This window comes from Danio rerio, chromosome 12 (assembly GCF_052040795.2).
Source record: "Danio rerio strain M-AB ecotype USA chromosome 12, GRCz13ab, whole genome shotgun sequence".
NCBI lineage: Eukaryota > Metazoa > Chordata > Actinopteri > Cypriniformes > Danionidae > Danio > Danio rerio.
Genome location: NC_141032.1, coordinates 41222693 through 41241590, shown reverse-complemented (window position 1 = coordinate 41241590; position 18898 = coordinate 41222693). Strand labels below are relative to the sequence as shown.

The 18898-nt window shown below is 35.6% G+C and overlaps 1 protein-coding gene and 1 long non-coding RNA gene across 7 annotated transcripts in view; one reads left to right on the top strand and one right to left on the bottom strand.

Moving 5' to 3' along the window:
• Positions 1 to 17873, bottom strand: part of kif19 (kinesin family member 19) — an 89953-nt gene extending 72080 nt beyond the window's left edge. For all 6 annotated transcript variants that reach the window (XR_015504474.1, XR_015504473.1, XR_015504476.1 and 3 more), the window contains exons 1-2: positions 17587 to 17873; positions 11378 to 11458 (exon numbers count right to left, since the gene is read on the bottom strand). Coding sequence is in view for 2 of the 6 variants with exons in the window: in XM_087276845.1 (XP_087132971.1) it covers positions 11378 to 11458; positions 17587 to 17625 (120 nt within the window). In the remaining 4 variants the exon portion in view is untranslated. The remainder of the gene's footprint in view (positions 1 to 11377; positions 11459 to 17586) is intronic.
• LOC147841465 (uncharacterized) lies at positions 718 to 10501 on the top strand. Its single transcript, XR_015504477.1, has 3 exons — positions 718 to 3709; positions 4822 to 7035; positions 7103 to 10501. It is a non-coding gene; the product is annotated as an uncharacterized LOC147841465 (long non-coding RNA).
• Positions 17874 to 18898: the final 1025 nt, after the last annotated feature.

Here is an 18898-nt window from a genome sequence, read left to right as displayed (position 1 = left end):
TAAAAGGAATGCATTGTGGGTAAATACTGTACTATGAATTCAATTCTATTTTCCAAGAGTCGGTGGATCAGAGGTGTCCATACTCGGTCTTGGAGGACCGGTGTCCTGCACAATTTAGCTCCAATTACCTTTAACACACCTGCCTGGAAGTTTCTAGTACACGTAGAAAGAGCTTGATTAGCTGGTTCAGGTGTGTTTAATTGGGGTTGGAACTAAAATATGCAGGACACCGGCCCTCTAGGACAGAGTTTGGACACCCCTGCAGTAGATGGAGATAAAGTTATAAATGAAGAATCTGCAGAGTTTTTAAGCAGAATGCCTAGCTGTTTTCATTAGTGTGCAGTCCATGGGCATTCAAGTCCACCAAACCACCTATGCTAACCCAAAAGAGATGCATTGTGGGTAAATACTGTGCTATAAATTCCAATGCCATTTTTCAGAGTTTGCATGCTTTAGACACTGTTTATCATGGTGCACTGAGGTTTATAACAAATCTTAATCCCTCACTCATCATTGTGTGTTGCACACTCAGGTAGGATGGTCTGGTTTGTCCACTAGTAGGCTCAAGCATTGGCATATCTTTGTTTATAAATCTATTCTGGGTTTACTCCCCTCATATCTTCTTCTTACATTTGTAAAAAAAAAAAAAAAAAAAAAAAAAAACTGTTTCTAACCATAGCTTTCCGCCTCAGGAAGTTTTTTATTGTATTATTTATTGACTGTACAAGTGGTGGGTACTGAAATGGGAAAAAAGGCTTTTAAACTTGCAGCACCTCCAAACAAAGTTGCAGTTTAAAGAGTTGGTTTCACTACATGCTTTTAAAAAGATTTTAAATGATTTGGAGTTTGAAACATTGGCCTCTAGATGTGCTGAATAGTTTTTAACTGTCATTGTATGTGTTTTGATTGTATGCGTGTTGCCTGTTATTTGTCAGTTTGTTTGTTAAACCCATGTGTATCTGTATACTGCCTAATCTTGGCCAGGACACTTTTAAAAGAGATTTTTAATCTTAACGTGCATTTTCTGGTAAAATAAAGGTTATAACAATAGTAAAAAGATTCAGTGGATGGAAATAAAGTTAAAAATGAAGAATCTGCAGAGTTTTTGAGTAGAATAACTAGCTGTTTTTGGTTAGTGTGCATCCTTGGGGAACTAAGAAGCCCCCATCAGGGTCTTTAAAGGTAAACAGGTCCATTCTTCCATTGCTTTCTGTCCAAATCATCTGTGCTAACCTAAAAGTGATGCATTGTGGGTAAATAATGTACTCTTAATACAATGCCATTTTCCAGAGTCAGTGGATGGAAATGAAGCTATAAAAAATAATCTGGGAAACTAAGACCACAGCAAGTCCTTTAAAGGGAAACTCTGAAGTCCATTCTCCCTGGTTGTTGCTAGCTCAGATATGGTTGTGACAGGAAATTAACAAAAAATATTTAAATTAACGATTAAATTACCCATTAATTGTATTTTCTTAACATCTACCCCACTTTAACCCTAAACTCAACTGTCACATTAACATTAAAAGCAGCAGTTGTAGTATTATTTATGTTATCTATTAAAATACCCAATAAATTGTATTTTTTAATGTCTACCCCTACTCTAACCATAAACCCAATCATCACAGTACTGTAAAAATATGAATTATTGTTATACAGTGTCATAAAAATGCTGCTATATTGATGTGCATATCGCACTTCCGGCCAGCTGTGTATCCTATCTAGACTTTACCCTTCCTCCTCTCAGTGCTTACTGTCCAAACCACCTGTTCTAGCCTAAAAGAGATGCATTTTAGGTACAGTAAATACTGTACCATGTATCCAATTCCCTTTTCAGGAGTCAGTGAATGGAAATGAATGTTTAAAAAATTTTTTTAAGTAGAATAACTAGCTGTTTTGGTTAGTGTTCAACCAACTAAGAAGACCCCATCAAGTCCATCAGCACTTACGGTCTACCGTGAAGGGGGACGAGAAAAAGAACCCAAACAATGGCCCTGACCTTGTCTGTGGGTTGTCATAGGAACAGGGAACAGCCCACTGTTTGTGGGAGAGAGGGGGTAAACAGACACGCCAGTGAGGAGAGCAGTTAACAGCCTTTAAAAGCAACAGGAGACGCATCCCCTACCATATCCAAATCGCATTCACTGCCAATATGTTGCCAGGAACATACTGAGTGTGTAAATTACAGACATAGTGATTTTCTGACTTCCTGCAATATTTCCTGCAGGCAGTTTCTATCATTAGTAGATGACATTTTTAGTGAGCTTAAAGTCCCCAAGAAATCAAAACTAACCATGATTTTGTTAGCTCACATTGCTAGTTTTGCGGTGAACAATTCATGTCATTAAGAAAAAAAGTGTGCCCTTCTAATGTTTAATTGAAATCTGAAAAAATGCTCTTATTGTTTGTGTTCAGTTGAATCTCAGATTACTTATATCTTAGAAATTGGGCGTGGCTAACATACTTAAACACGCCCCCTCCAGCTGTCAATTTTGACAACAAACTGTTTGTTAGGTTGTAATAACTACACCCAAACCCTGTTCCAAAACATTCTGAATACTTTACTACATCCAATCAGCTTTGGAAAATAACAAACCACGCCCACTGTTTTCTCATTTAATATTCTTTTTCTCTAGAAACTGCATCACAATACAAAAAAATAAAAAATAAATAACAGTCGCAGCTTTCTGTTCATGGGGACTTTAAGGTGCTGATATTTAAAGGGATAGTTCACCCAAAATTAAAAATTCTGCCATCATTTGCTCACTCTTTACTTGTCAAACCTGTAGATTGTTGTGTTTAACCCAAAATTAGATATTTTGAATAATGTAGGAATCCTGTAATTACTGTACTATGAATCCAATGCCATTTTTTCAAGAGTCAGTGGATGGAAATGAATGTTTTAAATTAAGAATCTACTGAGTTTTTGAGTAGAATAACTAGCTGCCCTCATGAAATCAAAATTAATCCTGTTTAAGATAATGTTTAACACAAAATAAGATATTTTGAATAATGTAGGAAACCTGTAATTACTAGGGCCTGTAATTTCCATAATATTATTATTATTTTTCTTTCTATGGAAGTCAATGGTTACAGTTTTCCAGCTTTCTTCAAAATATCTTTTGTGCTCAACAAAAGGAAGAAACTCAAACAGGTTTGGAACAAGTCTGGAGTTAATAAATGATGACAGACTTAACTTTTTTGGGTGAACTGTCCAATAATACACAACTAGGACTATTTGATATAGGTAAAACCGGGACCCAAAGAATATTCATTCATTTTCTTTTCGGCTTAGTCCCTTTATTAATCTGGGGTCACCAAAGCGTGATGAACCGCCAACTAAACCAACACGTTTTACGCAGCGGATGCCCTTCTAGCTGTAACCCATCTCTGGGAAACATCCACACACACTCATACACTGCGGACAATTTAGCCCACCAATTCACCTGTACCGCCTGTCTTTGGACTGTGGGGGAAACCGGAGCACCCGGAAGAAAATCCACGCGAACCCAGAAAGAATACGCAAACTCCACACAAAAACGCCAACTGACCCAGCCGAGGCTCGAACCAGCGACCTTCTTGCTGCGAGGCAACAGCACTACCTACTGCGCCACTGCGTTGCCCCATACAAGGAATAATCATATTTAATTATTCAAAAATCAATTTCCAGCACTGTTCACGTAGTCATTTAATCGAATCAGCTGATTCAAATGTTATCACTCAATTGAATGGCCATTTCAGTGGTTATCAGAGGATAAATATATGGGTCAGTAGGGGCCTTCTGCAACTACTGGTAGGCTCAGAACGCTGTTATCATTTATGCACATGGTTAATCAGCTATAGATTATATACAGCTGTGGCCAGAAGTTAACGAAAATTATTTATTAAACTTCCCATTAATGTTTACCCCTACCCAAACCCTACCCCAACCGTCACAGTAATGTAAAAAAACAGATCTGGAGTCTTCTCTATTAATATAGCTGATTAACCACGAGAATTATTTATAGTATTTATTTAATGTATCATTAAATGTATTTTATTAACGTCTATCCCTACCTTAACCCTAAACCCAACCGTCACAGTAATGTAAAAACAGATCTGGATCTGGAGTCTTATTGGTATAGCTGATTAACCACGATAATTATTTATATTATTTATTAAATCTTGCATTAATTGTATTTTATTAACGTCTACCCCTACCTTAACCGTAAACCCAACTGTCACAGTAATGTAAAAACAGATCTGGAGTCTTCTCTATTAGTATAGCTGATTAACCATGAGAATTATTTATATTATTTATTTAATTTCCCATTACCTATTTTATTAATGTCTACCCCTAGCTTAACCCTAAACCCAGTCATCACAGTAATGTAAAAACAGATCTGGGTCTGGAGTCTTCTCTATGGTATAGCTGATTAAACAAGATCATTATTTTTATTATTTATTAAATCTTGCATTAACTGTATTTTATTAACGTCTACCCTTACCTTAACCCTAAACAACCATCACAGTATTGTAAAAACAGATCTGGAGTCTTCTCTATTAGTATAGCTGATTAACCATGAGAATTATTTACATTATTTATTTAATTTCCCATTACCTATTTTATTAATGTCTACCCCTAGCTTAACCCTAAACCCAGCCATCACAGCAATGTAAAAACAGATCTGGATTCTTCTCTATTAGTATAGATAATAAACCATGTGAATGGATGATAACAGCCTTCTGAGCCTCAGGTAGTTGTAGAAGGCCTCCACTGGCCCATATCTATGAGTTGATAACCACTGATGAAGCCCATTCAATCAAGTGATAACATTCGAGCAGGTTATCTAATTTGGTGCACAAGAAACAATTCAGATTCATTTAAGCGAATGATTTACAACTGATTAAACATGTTAAAATAAACACTTTCATTACAATTTCTATTCTATTCTGTTTCTATTTCTATTCTGTCAGATTGGACTGCTTATACTGCTCACGCAAGATCATCACAATACACACATCACTCCAACCACACAAAAACAACCCTGTCTCATCAATAACAAGTCACAGAACAATGAAGCTGAGGATGAAGCCTTAATCGCTTATGCTCCATAATGAGCTTAGGTGATTATAAGAGAGTTATGGCTCTTGTCACGGAAGTCGGTCAATGTTTATCTGCAGGTTTAGTGGAGGGCTGTTTTGATTAATGTTAACATACATCCACCTTTTAATAAAACTTTAGTGACGTCTAAGTGTCTGCTACTGGCAAGAAGTCACAGTAAAGAAGAGAGGTGCCGAGTTGCCTCATTGATATGTATCATCAATGTATAATGACACAGAGGTAAGGAGAGGTTACGGCCTTCCGAGTGTGTGTTTATGCATGTATGAGAGTCTTTGTGCTCGAATGAACCAATGAGTATACTGTGTATGTCTGGTAGCGCACGTGCGTCATCACCAGCACCTTAGCTTACGTAAGGTCTTGGTCTTGGTAAATAAGTTAAACCGCATACTAACACTGCATTCTAACCACATGTGACGTGACACTGCAATTTTTTGTTGGCCGAACTATCCATGGGGTGACATGTTTTTTTTGCGGTGACATAGTGAAACAAAAGCATAACTGCTAGAACAATAATAATCTCAGTTATAGTGACGACGTGCTTTACTCAGTGTTAAATGTACGTAATGTGAGTTTGAATATAATTTTCTGTGATGTTTATAGTGATATTGAAATAATCGGCAAATAGTTTACCTCAGATATTGACAATAAAATAACTAGCATACAGAAAGTTTTAACGCTTTTACTGCAAACATACATATGTACACAACCCAGTATGTACTTTAAAATGTTAATGAGATTTCATATTTATGAATTAGCTCATAAACCTGTGCATTTTGTTTAGAACTTTGGTGAAAAATTGTGTGAGAAATCGATTTTTGCCATCTCCAAAATGCATCGCAGTTCACTCTTGAATGGGTTCTGAGGTTAGTTTTAAACAACGGAGAGCGCTCTAGGCTAATTTTTAACTATATATTCACATATTTAAACTAAAGCTCATGATATGTGAACTGACATGCTAAATGAGTGTATTGAAGATGTTAAAGACTGGATGACCAACAATTTTCTTCTCTTAAACTCAAGACAAAACAGAATTATTAAATATTGGGCTTAAATCCTGTACACAGCAGATTTTACAACTCGACATGCAATTAGAGGAATACAAAGTTAGCGTTGGCTCTACTATAAAAGATCTGGTTGTTATTTTAGACAGCAATTTAACTTTCGAAAATCATATCTCCCATGTCACAAAAACTGCCTTTTTTCATCTGAGAAATATCGCTAAGTTACAAAGTTGGCTATCCATCTGATGCAGAAAAGCTAGTTTATGCCTTTATGACTTCTAGGCTGGAACTCACCTAAGTACAATTTTGTAATTTGCTTACATCTTTCCTAACTTTAATAATTTGTTAGGAACTGGTAAAATATCTGGTGTTAAAAACTAAGCTCAGAATCTATTCAAGAGAGATTAAACGCACAATTAAAATAATCTATTTTTGTTGCCAGTGCAATATAATATTCTGCACTTTTTAGCTGCTGCAGCATTTAATTGTTTCTGTCATGTAGCATCCCATGCAATCTTGTTGAGTTGTGGCTGGTTAGGACACAATGTAATGTAATAATGTGATTGTGGAGAGGTCAATGAATAGCGATTCATCAATGTCTTCTGTTAAATCAAAATAAAGAATTGATCAATTCCATGCAAATATCAAACTTGCCATAAAAAAAAAATTACTTTTTCACCAAAATAGCGAAAACTAGTCTATGTTTGTGTAGGTTTGTATACTTATCTGTCAATGTTTTTGAACAATTTCATTTATTACACCAAAGTTACACAAGTGCTAATTTCATATGTCACATCTTTACCAGAGAGATGTCATATCTAAAACAAAGCTTTTTCCTCATAAATGCAAATTTTCCATGGATGTTGGTAACAACCAAAGAAATCTATAAATGCAAAGAAAACACATATAATTGGTTTACAAATTTAGTTGTAAGTAATAAAATGAAATGACACAGGGAAAAGTATTGAACACACAAATACACGAAGAAAGGAAGTTGTAGAAGGGCAGTGAAAGCCCAGACAGCAGCTGAAATCTCTCAGTAGTTCTTCAGCAACCCTCTGCCCTTCCTCATTGTTAATGAGTATTAGCTGCTTCAGTTCAACATCTACATTAGCAGGAGGATGAAGATGAAACCAGGGTGAACATTTCAGCAAGACAATAAACCTACACAACCAAGGAAACTTTCAAATGGTTTAAGAGAAATCCTGACTTGAATCCAATAGAAAGTCAAATTACAGATCAGAGACCCACAGAAACAATATGTCCATTTTGTTTAGAGCTGTGGTGAAAAATTATGTGAGAAATCGTTTTTGAAAACTCCAAAGAGCATATAGTTTCTCTTAAATTGATTCTGAGGTTAGATTTAAACAACATATAGCGCTCTAGGCAATTTTTAACTATGGATTCAAATTATATGTATATTTCAAAATAAATTTAAAACAATAGGGAGATGTTAAAGCATTCGGAGTTGTTATTACACTAACTAACTATTTTTTCAGATTTTTTGTTTTGTTTATGTTTATTGTTTGGGTTTTTACAAAAATTGGTTCAACAGCTCTTTTAGGAATTTTCATTCCCAGGAAAAAAAACAAAAAAACATGATGTGTTCAATACTTATTTCACAGTACATTCTCTATGAATTTATGTTTATAATAGGGTTCATACACATTTTTACTACAACAATTAAATTTTCATGACCTAATGTTTTATGTAATGTCTACATTTACGCGGTAAATAATAAGGAATGGTTAAATTTATTACAGCATATTATAAAACACGCAATAGTTTCAATTTATTTTATATCTATGTAAAATAGATGATACTTGCACAGCACTAATAACGTGAGAGCATGTTTTTGGCCAAGAAAAGAAGCAAAAATTACCAACCTCCATTCTAATAAACAGATACTTGTCAAAATTATTTTAAATAATCTAAAAAGTTTCTCAAACTAATAGTAGGCAAAACTACTTCTATTAAAAAGCCGCGGTCACACTGCACTTTTTGCTCTATAGACTTCCATTCATAGGCATGCGAATGCAGCAGACCAGAAATGTAAGCACATGTTTTGCATTTGACTTGGTGAATTCTTACCTGTGAAATCACATCAGGTGATTGCGTGAGACTAATGGAAGATAATTTAAAATAAGAAACTTAAAATATGGAGCAATCGCTTACTTTGAATAATGTTTAATCATATTGTTTAACCCTGCCCCTTTTCACAGCGGCGTATGACAGAATTTTGCAAGCACAAGCTCTAGTGTGACCGCAGCTTAAGTCACTTTGGACAGAATGTCTGCTAAATGACCAAACGTAAATGTAATTTTTATGACTTTTCCAAAACCTTGTGGGTTTTTTCTGTTTTTCCAAAACGTTTCCAAGCCTGGAAAATGCCATGTCAGAATTCCCTTTACAGATTTCCATGACCATATGAACCCTGTTTTAATTTTGATGGAAATGATCAGATCAATAACGCTGAAATTGTTCGATAAGCATTGGATTTGCACAAGCAATCCATTCAACATTACTTCGAGCTCTTGGGATTCCTAATGATATAATCCAATGCGTATGCAATAGCTATTGAATCATGTGAAGATAATTGATGCACCAATCAGATTTAGCAATGAAGGACAGCTTGGCACTGATGCTACACCAACGTTGGCATGATCCTGCAGCCGTCAGGTGGTTGGAAGCCCTGAAGAGCAGGTGGCTGCTGTCTAAGCCACCCAAAGTCCCTGACGGTGAGCTCATCCTCTTAAGGTTTACCCCTCCATGAGTGCCATCAGGGAGGGAAAACACCACAGACACCACTAATAAAAAACACGCCTTAGTCTACTCGCAGATAGTGCTGCCATATGGCACGTTGGGTAAAACAGATAAGAAGGGCGCTTAGTTTGGTTTGTCAGCGAATCTGGATAATTGCTTACTAGCTTAGACCAGCATGAACTAGCCTGGATGCTCACCGGCAGACATGTGTGCGTGTTTTTGAGTGTTTTTCTATAGTTGGTACTGGCAGTCTTGTTCTGTCTTCCTCTATTCATGGGGATGACTGCACAAACATAATACACAGCATCAAAACCATTCTGTACATGCTACTAATCCCATCAGCCCTTGTATAACCAGTTTGCATTGTTAAGCTGAAGTGCGCGAAGGTAAACATGACCACCTCAGATGACTGTCCGTGGGGCTAAAGTCAATGTTAGCCATTCAACAATATGCAGCATTCAGATGAAAACCAGTAACTAGTTATAAGTTAGCATCTAGCATACACAAGCAAATGGCTAATATTTTACACTGTAAATTAAACACATGTTTTAAAGACCACCAAAAAAGCACCAAATACGATGGAGAATACGGGGTAACTGTTGTTATGAAAAATAATGAATAATATATAGCTGAAGTCAAAACTGTTGTTTATTTATTAATTCATTCATTTTCTTTTTGGCTTAATCCCTTTATTAATCAGAGGTCACCGCAGGGGAATGAACCGCCAACATATCCAGCATATGTTTTGTTTTATCCAGCCACTGGGAAACACCCATTCACACTCTTTCACAAACATAAACTACGGCCAATTTAGCTTATTCAATTTTTTTTTTTACTTTAGCGACCCAGAAGAAACCCACGCCAACACAGGGAGAGCACGCAAACTGCACACTGAAATGCCAACTGACCCAGCTGGAGCTCAAACCAGCAACCTTCTTGCTGTGAGGCATTAATGCTACCCACTGCGCCACCGTGAAAAATCACAAATCAAGGACATTTAAAAAAAAAAATATGTTTAAATAGTAGGTCACAGGTAAATTAAATTATGTGTAGTGAGATCTCATGGCACTGGCTAATTGTCGTTGTGACTTAAACCCTTGAGAGAGAACATCTGACCACCAATGCCAATGAGAGCTCTGGGGAGAATTAAACAAGCCTGTTGTTAATGCCGTCACTGTTTCCCAACCAATTTTGGAAAAAAAAGACTTCTAAAATTACACAATGGACAATGCCATCACAATCTAGCCCTAATTGTCTATATTTTTAAAATACACAATAATAAGAGTATGATATAATGCACTACTCTTTAGCATTTTGACTTCTGTGATGTCCTCATCGCATGTTTTTCTAGCCGAGATCTGATTACTTGTACAGGACTGTTTGATCTACAAAACATGATTTCCTGTTGATAGCATTATTCTCTGAATAATGTGAGTGCTGGACTCATTAAATATTGCTTTTTTTCAGAAGCTGAATAAACAGCCTGAGTCATCTGTTTAGCTCTTATACTGAACACAACAGAGGCCAACCAATTAACACAAACAGATCATGAAGCAAATACAGACTGCATATGTAAATAGTACTCAATGCAGAATCACTGGACACATAACTACATATACAGTGCAAGGGTCACCCTGTCAAAGATTTGGGGTAGTAATCCACATCATGGTCATAGAAAAGACTACCACAGAATGCATAGTACCATGCAGATATATAACTAGGCAGGTTAGAGTAATTAGGCAAGTTATTGTGTAACGATGGTTTGTTCTGTAGACTACTGAAAAAAAATATAGCTCAAAAGGGCTAATAATTTTGACCTTAAAATGGCTTTGAAAAAATGTAAAACTGCTTTTATTCTAGCTGAAATAGAATGAATAAGTCCAGGAGAATAAAATTATCAGACATACTGTGAAAATGTTCTTGCTTTGTGAAAAATCATTTGGGATATATATATAAAAAAAAATAATAATAAAAAAAATATATATATATATACATATACATATATATATATATCCTACACCTAATTCTTGCAGGAAACCGTGTGCAATTTTACTTTAAAAATGGAGACAGCATGCAATACCCTCATAAGTCACTAACGCGTTGTAATGCCTGTTCCATGACAATGTCATTATACACTTTTACATCCTGGTATGTCACAAAAACATGCACAGACACACACACATGTTGTTATTGGTGGTTTACAGGGACTCTTCATAATTGTCATTGGTGGTTTAAAGGGACTCATCATTCATTTTATATTGTAAGATATTATAAATTTACAGTACTTCTAAACCCAACCCTCGTAGGAAACCAGTGGAAATATTTTAATATCGAAAGACACCAGTAAGTACGATTGTTTAACCGTTTTGAATAACAAGGACATCTAACATGTAGTAAACCCCTGTAAGATTACAACTAGGTCATACTCATGACATTAAAAAAAAAAAATGTCCATGTAAACCATCAAAACCGGTACACACACACACACACTTATTGATCTGTCTCCTCTGACCTGGTCATCCACTTTGTGGGCTATAATAGTGGCTCCTTCCTCCAGTTCAGCATCACTCAATGGCCGAATCCTCAGGGCCACCTGGAAAACAAGAAAAGAGGAAATGCATTAGCCTCCGAAAGTATCTGAACAAAAAACTACACTTGAATGAATGGCATGGCATTAGAGTCCTGTCCACGCAAATGTGGCATTTTTAAAACTTCAGTTTTTCCTACATGGTTTGGTTGTTCGTCCACACAAAACTGCAACATTGTGAGTTTATATCTCGCAATTCAGACTAACCTCACACTTTCACATCTCACATTTCTGAGACAAAAAGTCAGATTTAAGGCTGCACAATATTGGGAAAAACTGATATTGCGATATTAAGCGTGCCTGCAATATATACTGCGATATGAATATAATTTCACAAGATCACTTATAACTCTATTCGGAATAAATTAATATTTTTACATTATATAATATAGAAACATACCGATACAGGAAATATTTTTCACTTGAGCGAATACAAACTAATTTTATGGTTTTCTGTGGAATCTAACAGTGTTAAGGTACAGAAATTCAATAATAATAGATAAAATAACACTCTATAGTGCAGGCCTATGGTTCTCAACCTCGGTCATGGAGGGTCAGTGTCCTGCAAGGTTTATTACCAACCCCCATCAGACACACCTAGGCTAGCTAATCAAGCTCTTATGTCGCGGTCACACTAAAGTTTGTGCGTGTGAAATTCTGTTGTACGGCTCTGCGACAAGGGGCAGGATTAAACAAGATTAAACAAGAGCGATTGATCCATGTTTTAAATATAAGTCCAAAGAGGTCATGTTTTGATCTTTGGTTGGTCTCATGCAATCACATGATGCAATTTCGCTGTTAAGAGATTACCAAGCTTGAACATTCCAAGCTGCCAAATGTGTTGTACGAGCTTGCGTTTCCAGTCTGACGCATTTGCGTGCGTATGAATGGAAGTCTATGAGGAAAAAAAGTGCAGTGTGACCGCAGCTTTACTAGGCTTTCTAGAAACATCCTTCCAAGTTGGAGCTAAAATCTGCAGGACACCAGGGGCCTCATGTATCAACGCTGCGTACGCACAAAAACTTTGCGTACGCCAGGTTTCACGCTCAGAATCGCTCATGTTTGGATTTACTAACAATGAACTGAACGTGGGAATGTGCGCAGCTTCACGGCAGCTTTCTGGCTGGCGTACGCACATTTTTTGTGCGTGTCTGTTTTATTTCCATTGGCGACTCCTAGAGGCAGTTGTGTTAAATTCCTCTCTACAAAGTGTCTGAGCCTTGCAATGGCAGCTGTATGAGACGGGTTCAGCAGGTATATAAGGTTTCCATACCATACATTTGACCAGCTAAACATTAAAGCACAATTTGCAGCAGTCGCCTGTTTTCTCAATGTAATCTGAGCGATCTACCGCACGCACATTGCTATAAAGACACTATCTGAAGATGAATTTGCATGCGTGAATTAGAAACATTTCCATTCAATAAATGTGCAAATAAAATATGATGCTTATTGATATGAACTTATTGATGATTCCTACTTGTCTTTCTCGTGATAAATAGTTGGCAAAATCTGATATGTAGCGGGGGAAAAAACAAGAAAGAGTTCATCAGACGCTGGATTCGAGCCGAGTTTATGCTCGAACGTATCAATTCATGATCACATGCATCTTACGAGTAGCGCCACTGAGACTGTTAAGCGTCCTGCAACATTTTACAGATATAAACCACACTATTTCTTTTTTTCAATGCACTCAGTGCGATGTTCAGACCCAACTGTGTTGACCGCATCAGCTAAACTCTCCCACTCTATTTTTTTGTTGTTAATTCTGGAGAACAAACTTGCAAATAACACCGCTTTTCTCCGGTCTACCTCCGAAAGCAGCACCTCCAATTCGCATTCTGTTTAAAGTTTCTCTTTTTGCTTGCTTTTGAAATTGCTTTTTCGTTGGGTTTTGCCATTAGCATAGTCATTAGCATATTCATACGGGGGAGGAGGCAGGGAGGGGTTTTGTGCTCGTGCATGTTGCGCTCAGTTTCACGTTCATTCAGATGTACAAAAGAATATGCGTGAGATTTGGTGTACGCAGTGTTTCATACATCTGAAATTTTTTCTGCGTACGCACATTTACAGCTTTGTGCGTACGCAATGTTTTAGTAAGTTTTTCACGCAAGTCTTCGTACATGAGGCCCCAGACCTCCAGGACCAAGTTTGAGAACTCTATAGTGTATAGCCTTCATTGTATAAATAATTAAACACTCTTATTTTTGGTTTATATACCTTTATAAACACTTGATTTAAGTTTGCTTAAATCTTACAAAGTCAAAGGTCTTAAAAACATCCAAATTCAAATATTTCAGTCTATTTGAGGGTTAAACTTATACAATGACTCCCCAAATCACGTTCTGAACTTTGATGCTGATCAACTATTGTAATTCACACACTGCAGTATCGATGCTGAAACAATATATTGTGCAGCCCTATTACACAATTCTTAGATAAAAAGTTATAATAACCCTTTTTTATTAGTATACGGTGGCAAAAACAGGCTTCAATATTAAATGTAAAAACAACCCTTCAAAATATTTTCCTTGAAAAACATTCCAAGTACACAAAAGTTGCACCAAAAGGCACAAAAACATACATCTCTATCAAGCCATTCATACACAACCTGCATCCATTCCCATGATTGAGATGTCTGAAGAACACAATTCTCTAATAAAGTTATGTTTTAAGTGCATTCCTGTTTATCTACTTGTGTCTGAATGAGCTAGCCTGCAGGAGAATGAAGTTTTGTGCATGAAACTGATGTATTTTGTAATAAAATCAACACTGATGGACCTTAGTGCAGCAATGCAGCTCTGCAATGTACACTAGCGAGTTAATTATTCAGTATGAATATTATAGCTGGAGGCTATTGCTGCTTGTCGAGCGAAAAGATAAAATGTAGTCTAACATTTAATAGAATGCGGTAAAACCAGTTATGTTGCTCAAACACCCAACACCTGCATGAAGACATAGTGGCACAAACGTCTAATGCTAAATTTAGGTTTACGGATCCATAATTGTTTTTATTGATTACTCCTGTTATAACGGGAACTGACCTAGAAAAGGAGTCTCACTGGCCCACATTTACAGCTGGAATGATGTAATGCAAATGGAAAGAGAGAAAGGGAATTTAAACTGGCTCTGTGAATAATTGAGACGGGGGCAAAAGATCAGTAGAAAACAGGTATTGGGCTCACAAGAAATCTAAATATAACAAGAGAAGACTGGCAGACTGAAATCTGTACTGGGGTTTTAAGTAGACAGGCTGTCAGGGAAGAAAATCTGGATTTTGTTCATGTCTAAAGTAGGCATGGGCCGGTATAAGATTCTGACGGTATGATAACCTTGGATATAAATATCACGGTTTTACAGTATGAGGGTATTGAGAGTACTGCTGTAAAATATATTCTTTTTAAATGTCTGGGTAAAAAACAAAATCTTTTTCCCTTTTGTACACAATATATTTTAATTTGAGGAACATTTAAAATGTTTTAAAGCAGTAAGGCTAAATAATTCAAATAAATTATTGACATCTGCAGTCTTCATTTGTTTCAAAAACATTATTCTTTTTTACAATTTAAAACAACATCTTTGGAGATTATTCTGCTGGAGATACTGCTGTCCTAAAAAAAAAAAAAAAAATCGTACTCATACCTTAGAAATGGTATAGCAGAAAATTTTGACGGTTTTAAAACCTTGAACACGGTTATCGTCCCATGCTTAAAGTCACTTGTTTGTGTCTTATTATACATTTGTGCACACTAAATATTAAATAGAGCCTTTTTTTGTAGACAGAAAGCATATTAGATGCAAGTAATGTAGTAATAAAGCAACTTTGGGGAAAATAAAATGTCAAAATATTGTTGTCTGTGATACTTAAAATGTGTCTTTTGAAATTTCATCGAATGATTTAAATTTTAAATATACCAGAGAATATTTTTATACATAAATACTAAATAAATATTGTTACAGTAAATGAAATCATAGTGTGTACCTCCGTAAATAATGCCATGTTATTAGCTCAGAAGAAAATATATATTCTCTTTATTCCAGACACTAGGTCCATTAAAGACAGACAAAACAATACAAACCACACAATTCACATTAAAGGAGACAGTTAAGCCAATATTTCATCAAAGGTGACTGATAACTAAGGCCCACAGAGATTTCCAATGATTTTTAGCCCATCATTGAGTAGGCATGGGTTGGTATAAGATTCTGACAGCATGATAACCTTGGATAAAAATATCTTAGTTTCACGGTATTGTGCTCACTGCTCTAAAATATGTTCTTTTTAAATGTTTATGTAAAAAAACTAAAACTTTTTTTCCCTTTGAAAATAATGTTTTTGGTTTTTTGAAAGACTTATGATATTTTGGAGCAGTAAACATGTCAGGCTATATAATTTAAATGAATCATTGACTTCTTCTGTCTTCATTTGTTTCAAAAACACTGATTTCTTTACAATTTAAAATGGCATCTTTAGATATCTTTTCTGCTGGAGATACTGTTGTCCTAAAAAAAACAAAACAAAAAAGCAAATTAAAAAAAATACCTTAGGAACGGTATTACAGAAAATTTTAGCAGTTTTAAAACCTGGACCTTTTCAAATCGCGGTACAGTATACCTTGAAAATGGTTATTGTCCCATGCCTACCAGTCTATTTATTAACTTCTGTCAATTAAAACGTATTTTATTTTTAAATTAATTTCACTAGTATTAAAATGTATTATTTTGTATTTCATGTATTATTTTTTTAGTTATGATAATCCCAAAATCGTTCCACATAAAACAAAATAGCAAAAAATGTCCGCAGATTCTGTCTGGCCCTACTGATAACGCATCTCAGTAAGCCTAGGGTTTATCAAATTAAAACGCTATTTTGATAATTCTCCAATCGACAGATAAACGTATAAATCAAATTACAAATCAAATAATTCACTTGGACTACACCATCTCTGTTTTTTTTTTTTTATCAAGAATCCCCATACAATCATTGTATGCAACCTGTATCTTAAGGAGACTCTCTTTAATTATACCACGGAGCAGCTGTGTACAAAGAACTGCAATACATTCTGAAGAAGTCAACCTGCTGCAAACACAAATAAAACTTTCTCCCCAGCATATTTGCTTGAGCATATAACTTTCAACATTCCTTCTACATATCATCAATACTCATATCTTCAGTAATATTTAAAAAAGACTAACGTAGGAATTAGGATGACAATCTGATTCAATCCACTGTATCAAGTCTTACATTTTTAATCACTGTCTTGCTCAGCAAATCATTTCAATAGTCCTGCAATAAATGTGTAATAATGATATAAAGGTGCAATCAATAAATGTATTCATTAAATTAAGTAAGAGAGTCTCTCAATGTAAGCTCATAAAAGATGCATAATAACTGCAAAAGCCAACATCAAACTGCTGCTTTAAATAATTTACATGGAACATGTACTTCAATTCAACTTTACCACAATAGTTTCTCATCATACAGTAAAATGTACTGCATTTATAATTACTTCCTGCACAAAGCCTAAACATCTGTAAAGACCACAAGAAATACGATACATATAAACCATTTTGATGGATGTAAACAAAAACAATGGTTGACATTTTTTATTTCTTTGGCTTCCGAGAATCCAAAAAAGCCCACATATTGATAAATAATGTTATGATGGCTGTTTGAACATTAAGTTATGATTGAATTGCCTCTTGTTACAGTTATGAAATAGTTTGATAACAAGCAGGGGCCAATGACATTCCCATATTGAAATGGTCTATACACATATGCTATTCAAACTTATAAGTGCATCTATAATAAGTGTATCTATAATATGTGCAGTACCCATTATTATTAGCCTACTGGTAGCACACAAGCTAATATACAGTAAAAGCTGCATAACTGATACATAAAAATATGTATATATTACAGACTCACACACACACTCTCACTCTCTCTCTCTCTCTCTCTCTCTCTCTCTCTCTCTATATATATATATATATATATATATATATATATATATATATATATATATATATATATATATATATATATATATAGGGTTATTTATTTACATATGCATACTGTAAATTTAGCAGAACGTAGTTTAGAGCAAACACAAGTTGAGGTAAATAACACTTACTGTCAGCTGCTGGTCCTTTGACTCTCCAGTGTCCTTCATCGTAATGTTTTGCGGGACGATGATTAGTAAACTAAAAGATGAGCATCACGTGAAGAGGCTAAAAAACAGCGGACGCGCGCGCTCATGATTCGTCAAACACTTCGCCTGCTCTTCTGTCTGTCAGTCAGAGATTATAAACACTCCGAGCGATCAAACAGCGGCTATTAAACGGCAGTGGAGTCCGTCAGGTCCATGTCTGAGCTGGACGCGTGTCTCTCCACCCACAGTGAACCCGTGTGTGTAAGTGTGTGTTGTGTTTGTGATGCCCCTAGAGATGAGCAGTAGTGCATTGCGTCATTCACCGCGGCTGATGCTACGCTCAGGTGGGCAGAAATCAGGAGACTGTGAGGCCGCGGCGACACCTGCTGGTCAGACACCTTACTGCTTTTTTTTAATCAATTCGATAGAGAAAGAGAACACAGCTTATGAATTGAAATGAAATAATAATAATAATAATAATAATAATAATAATAATAATAATAATAATAATAATAATAATAATAATAATAATAATAATAATAATAATAATAATAATAATAATAATAATAATAATAATAATGGGTGAGGCAGTGGCGCAGTAGGTAGTGCTGTCGCCTCACAGCAAGAAGGTCGCTGGGTCGCTGGTTCAAACCTCGGCTCAGTTGGTGTTTCTGTGTGAAGTTTGCATGTTCTCCCTGCCTTCGCGTGGGTTTTCTCCGGGTGCTCCGGTTTCCCCCACAGTCCAAAGACATGCGTTACAGGTGAGTTGGGTAGGCTAATTTGTCCGTAGTGTGTGTGTGTGGATATTTCCCAGAGATGGGTTGCAGCTGGAAGGGCATCCGCTGCGTAAAAACTTGCTGGATAAGTTGGCGGTTCATTCCATTGTGGCGACCCCGGATTAATAAAGGGATTAAGACGACATGAATAATAATAATAATAATAATAATAATGTTTAAAGGAACTTAACACACATCCTTTACAAAATAAAGTATTTAAATTAAGAATAAAAAAAACATGAAAAAATAAATATTCTGTCATTTATGTTGCAATAAAACAGCCAATTAAATAAAAATGATTTATTCATAATTGTACATTTTGCAGTCCCATTATTGACCCATTTACACAATTGAAATTCTTAATAAATCTAAAACAACACCTGTAGAATGATATAAAAAACAATCAAAATCAAACAAATTACATTAAATAATCTGAAAAAGAATTAAACAACACTGAATGAAAACAGTCATCAGAAAACACATTATAAACCTTTTATTAATATTTTATTTTAAAACAC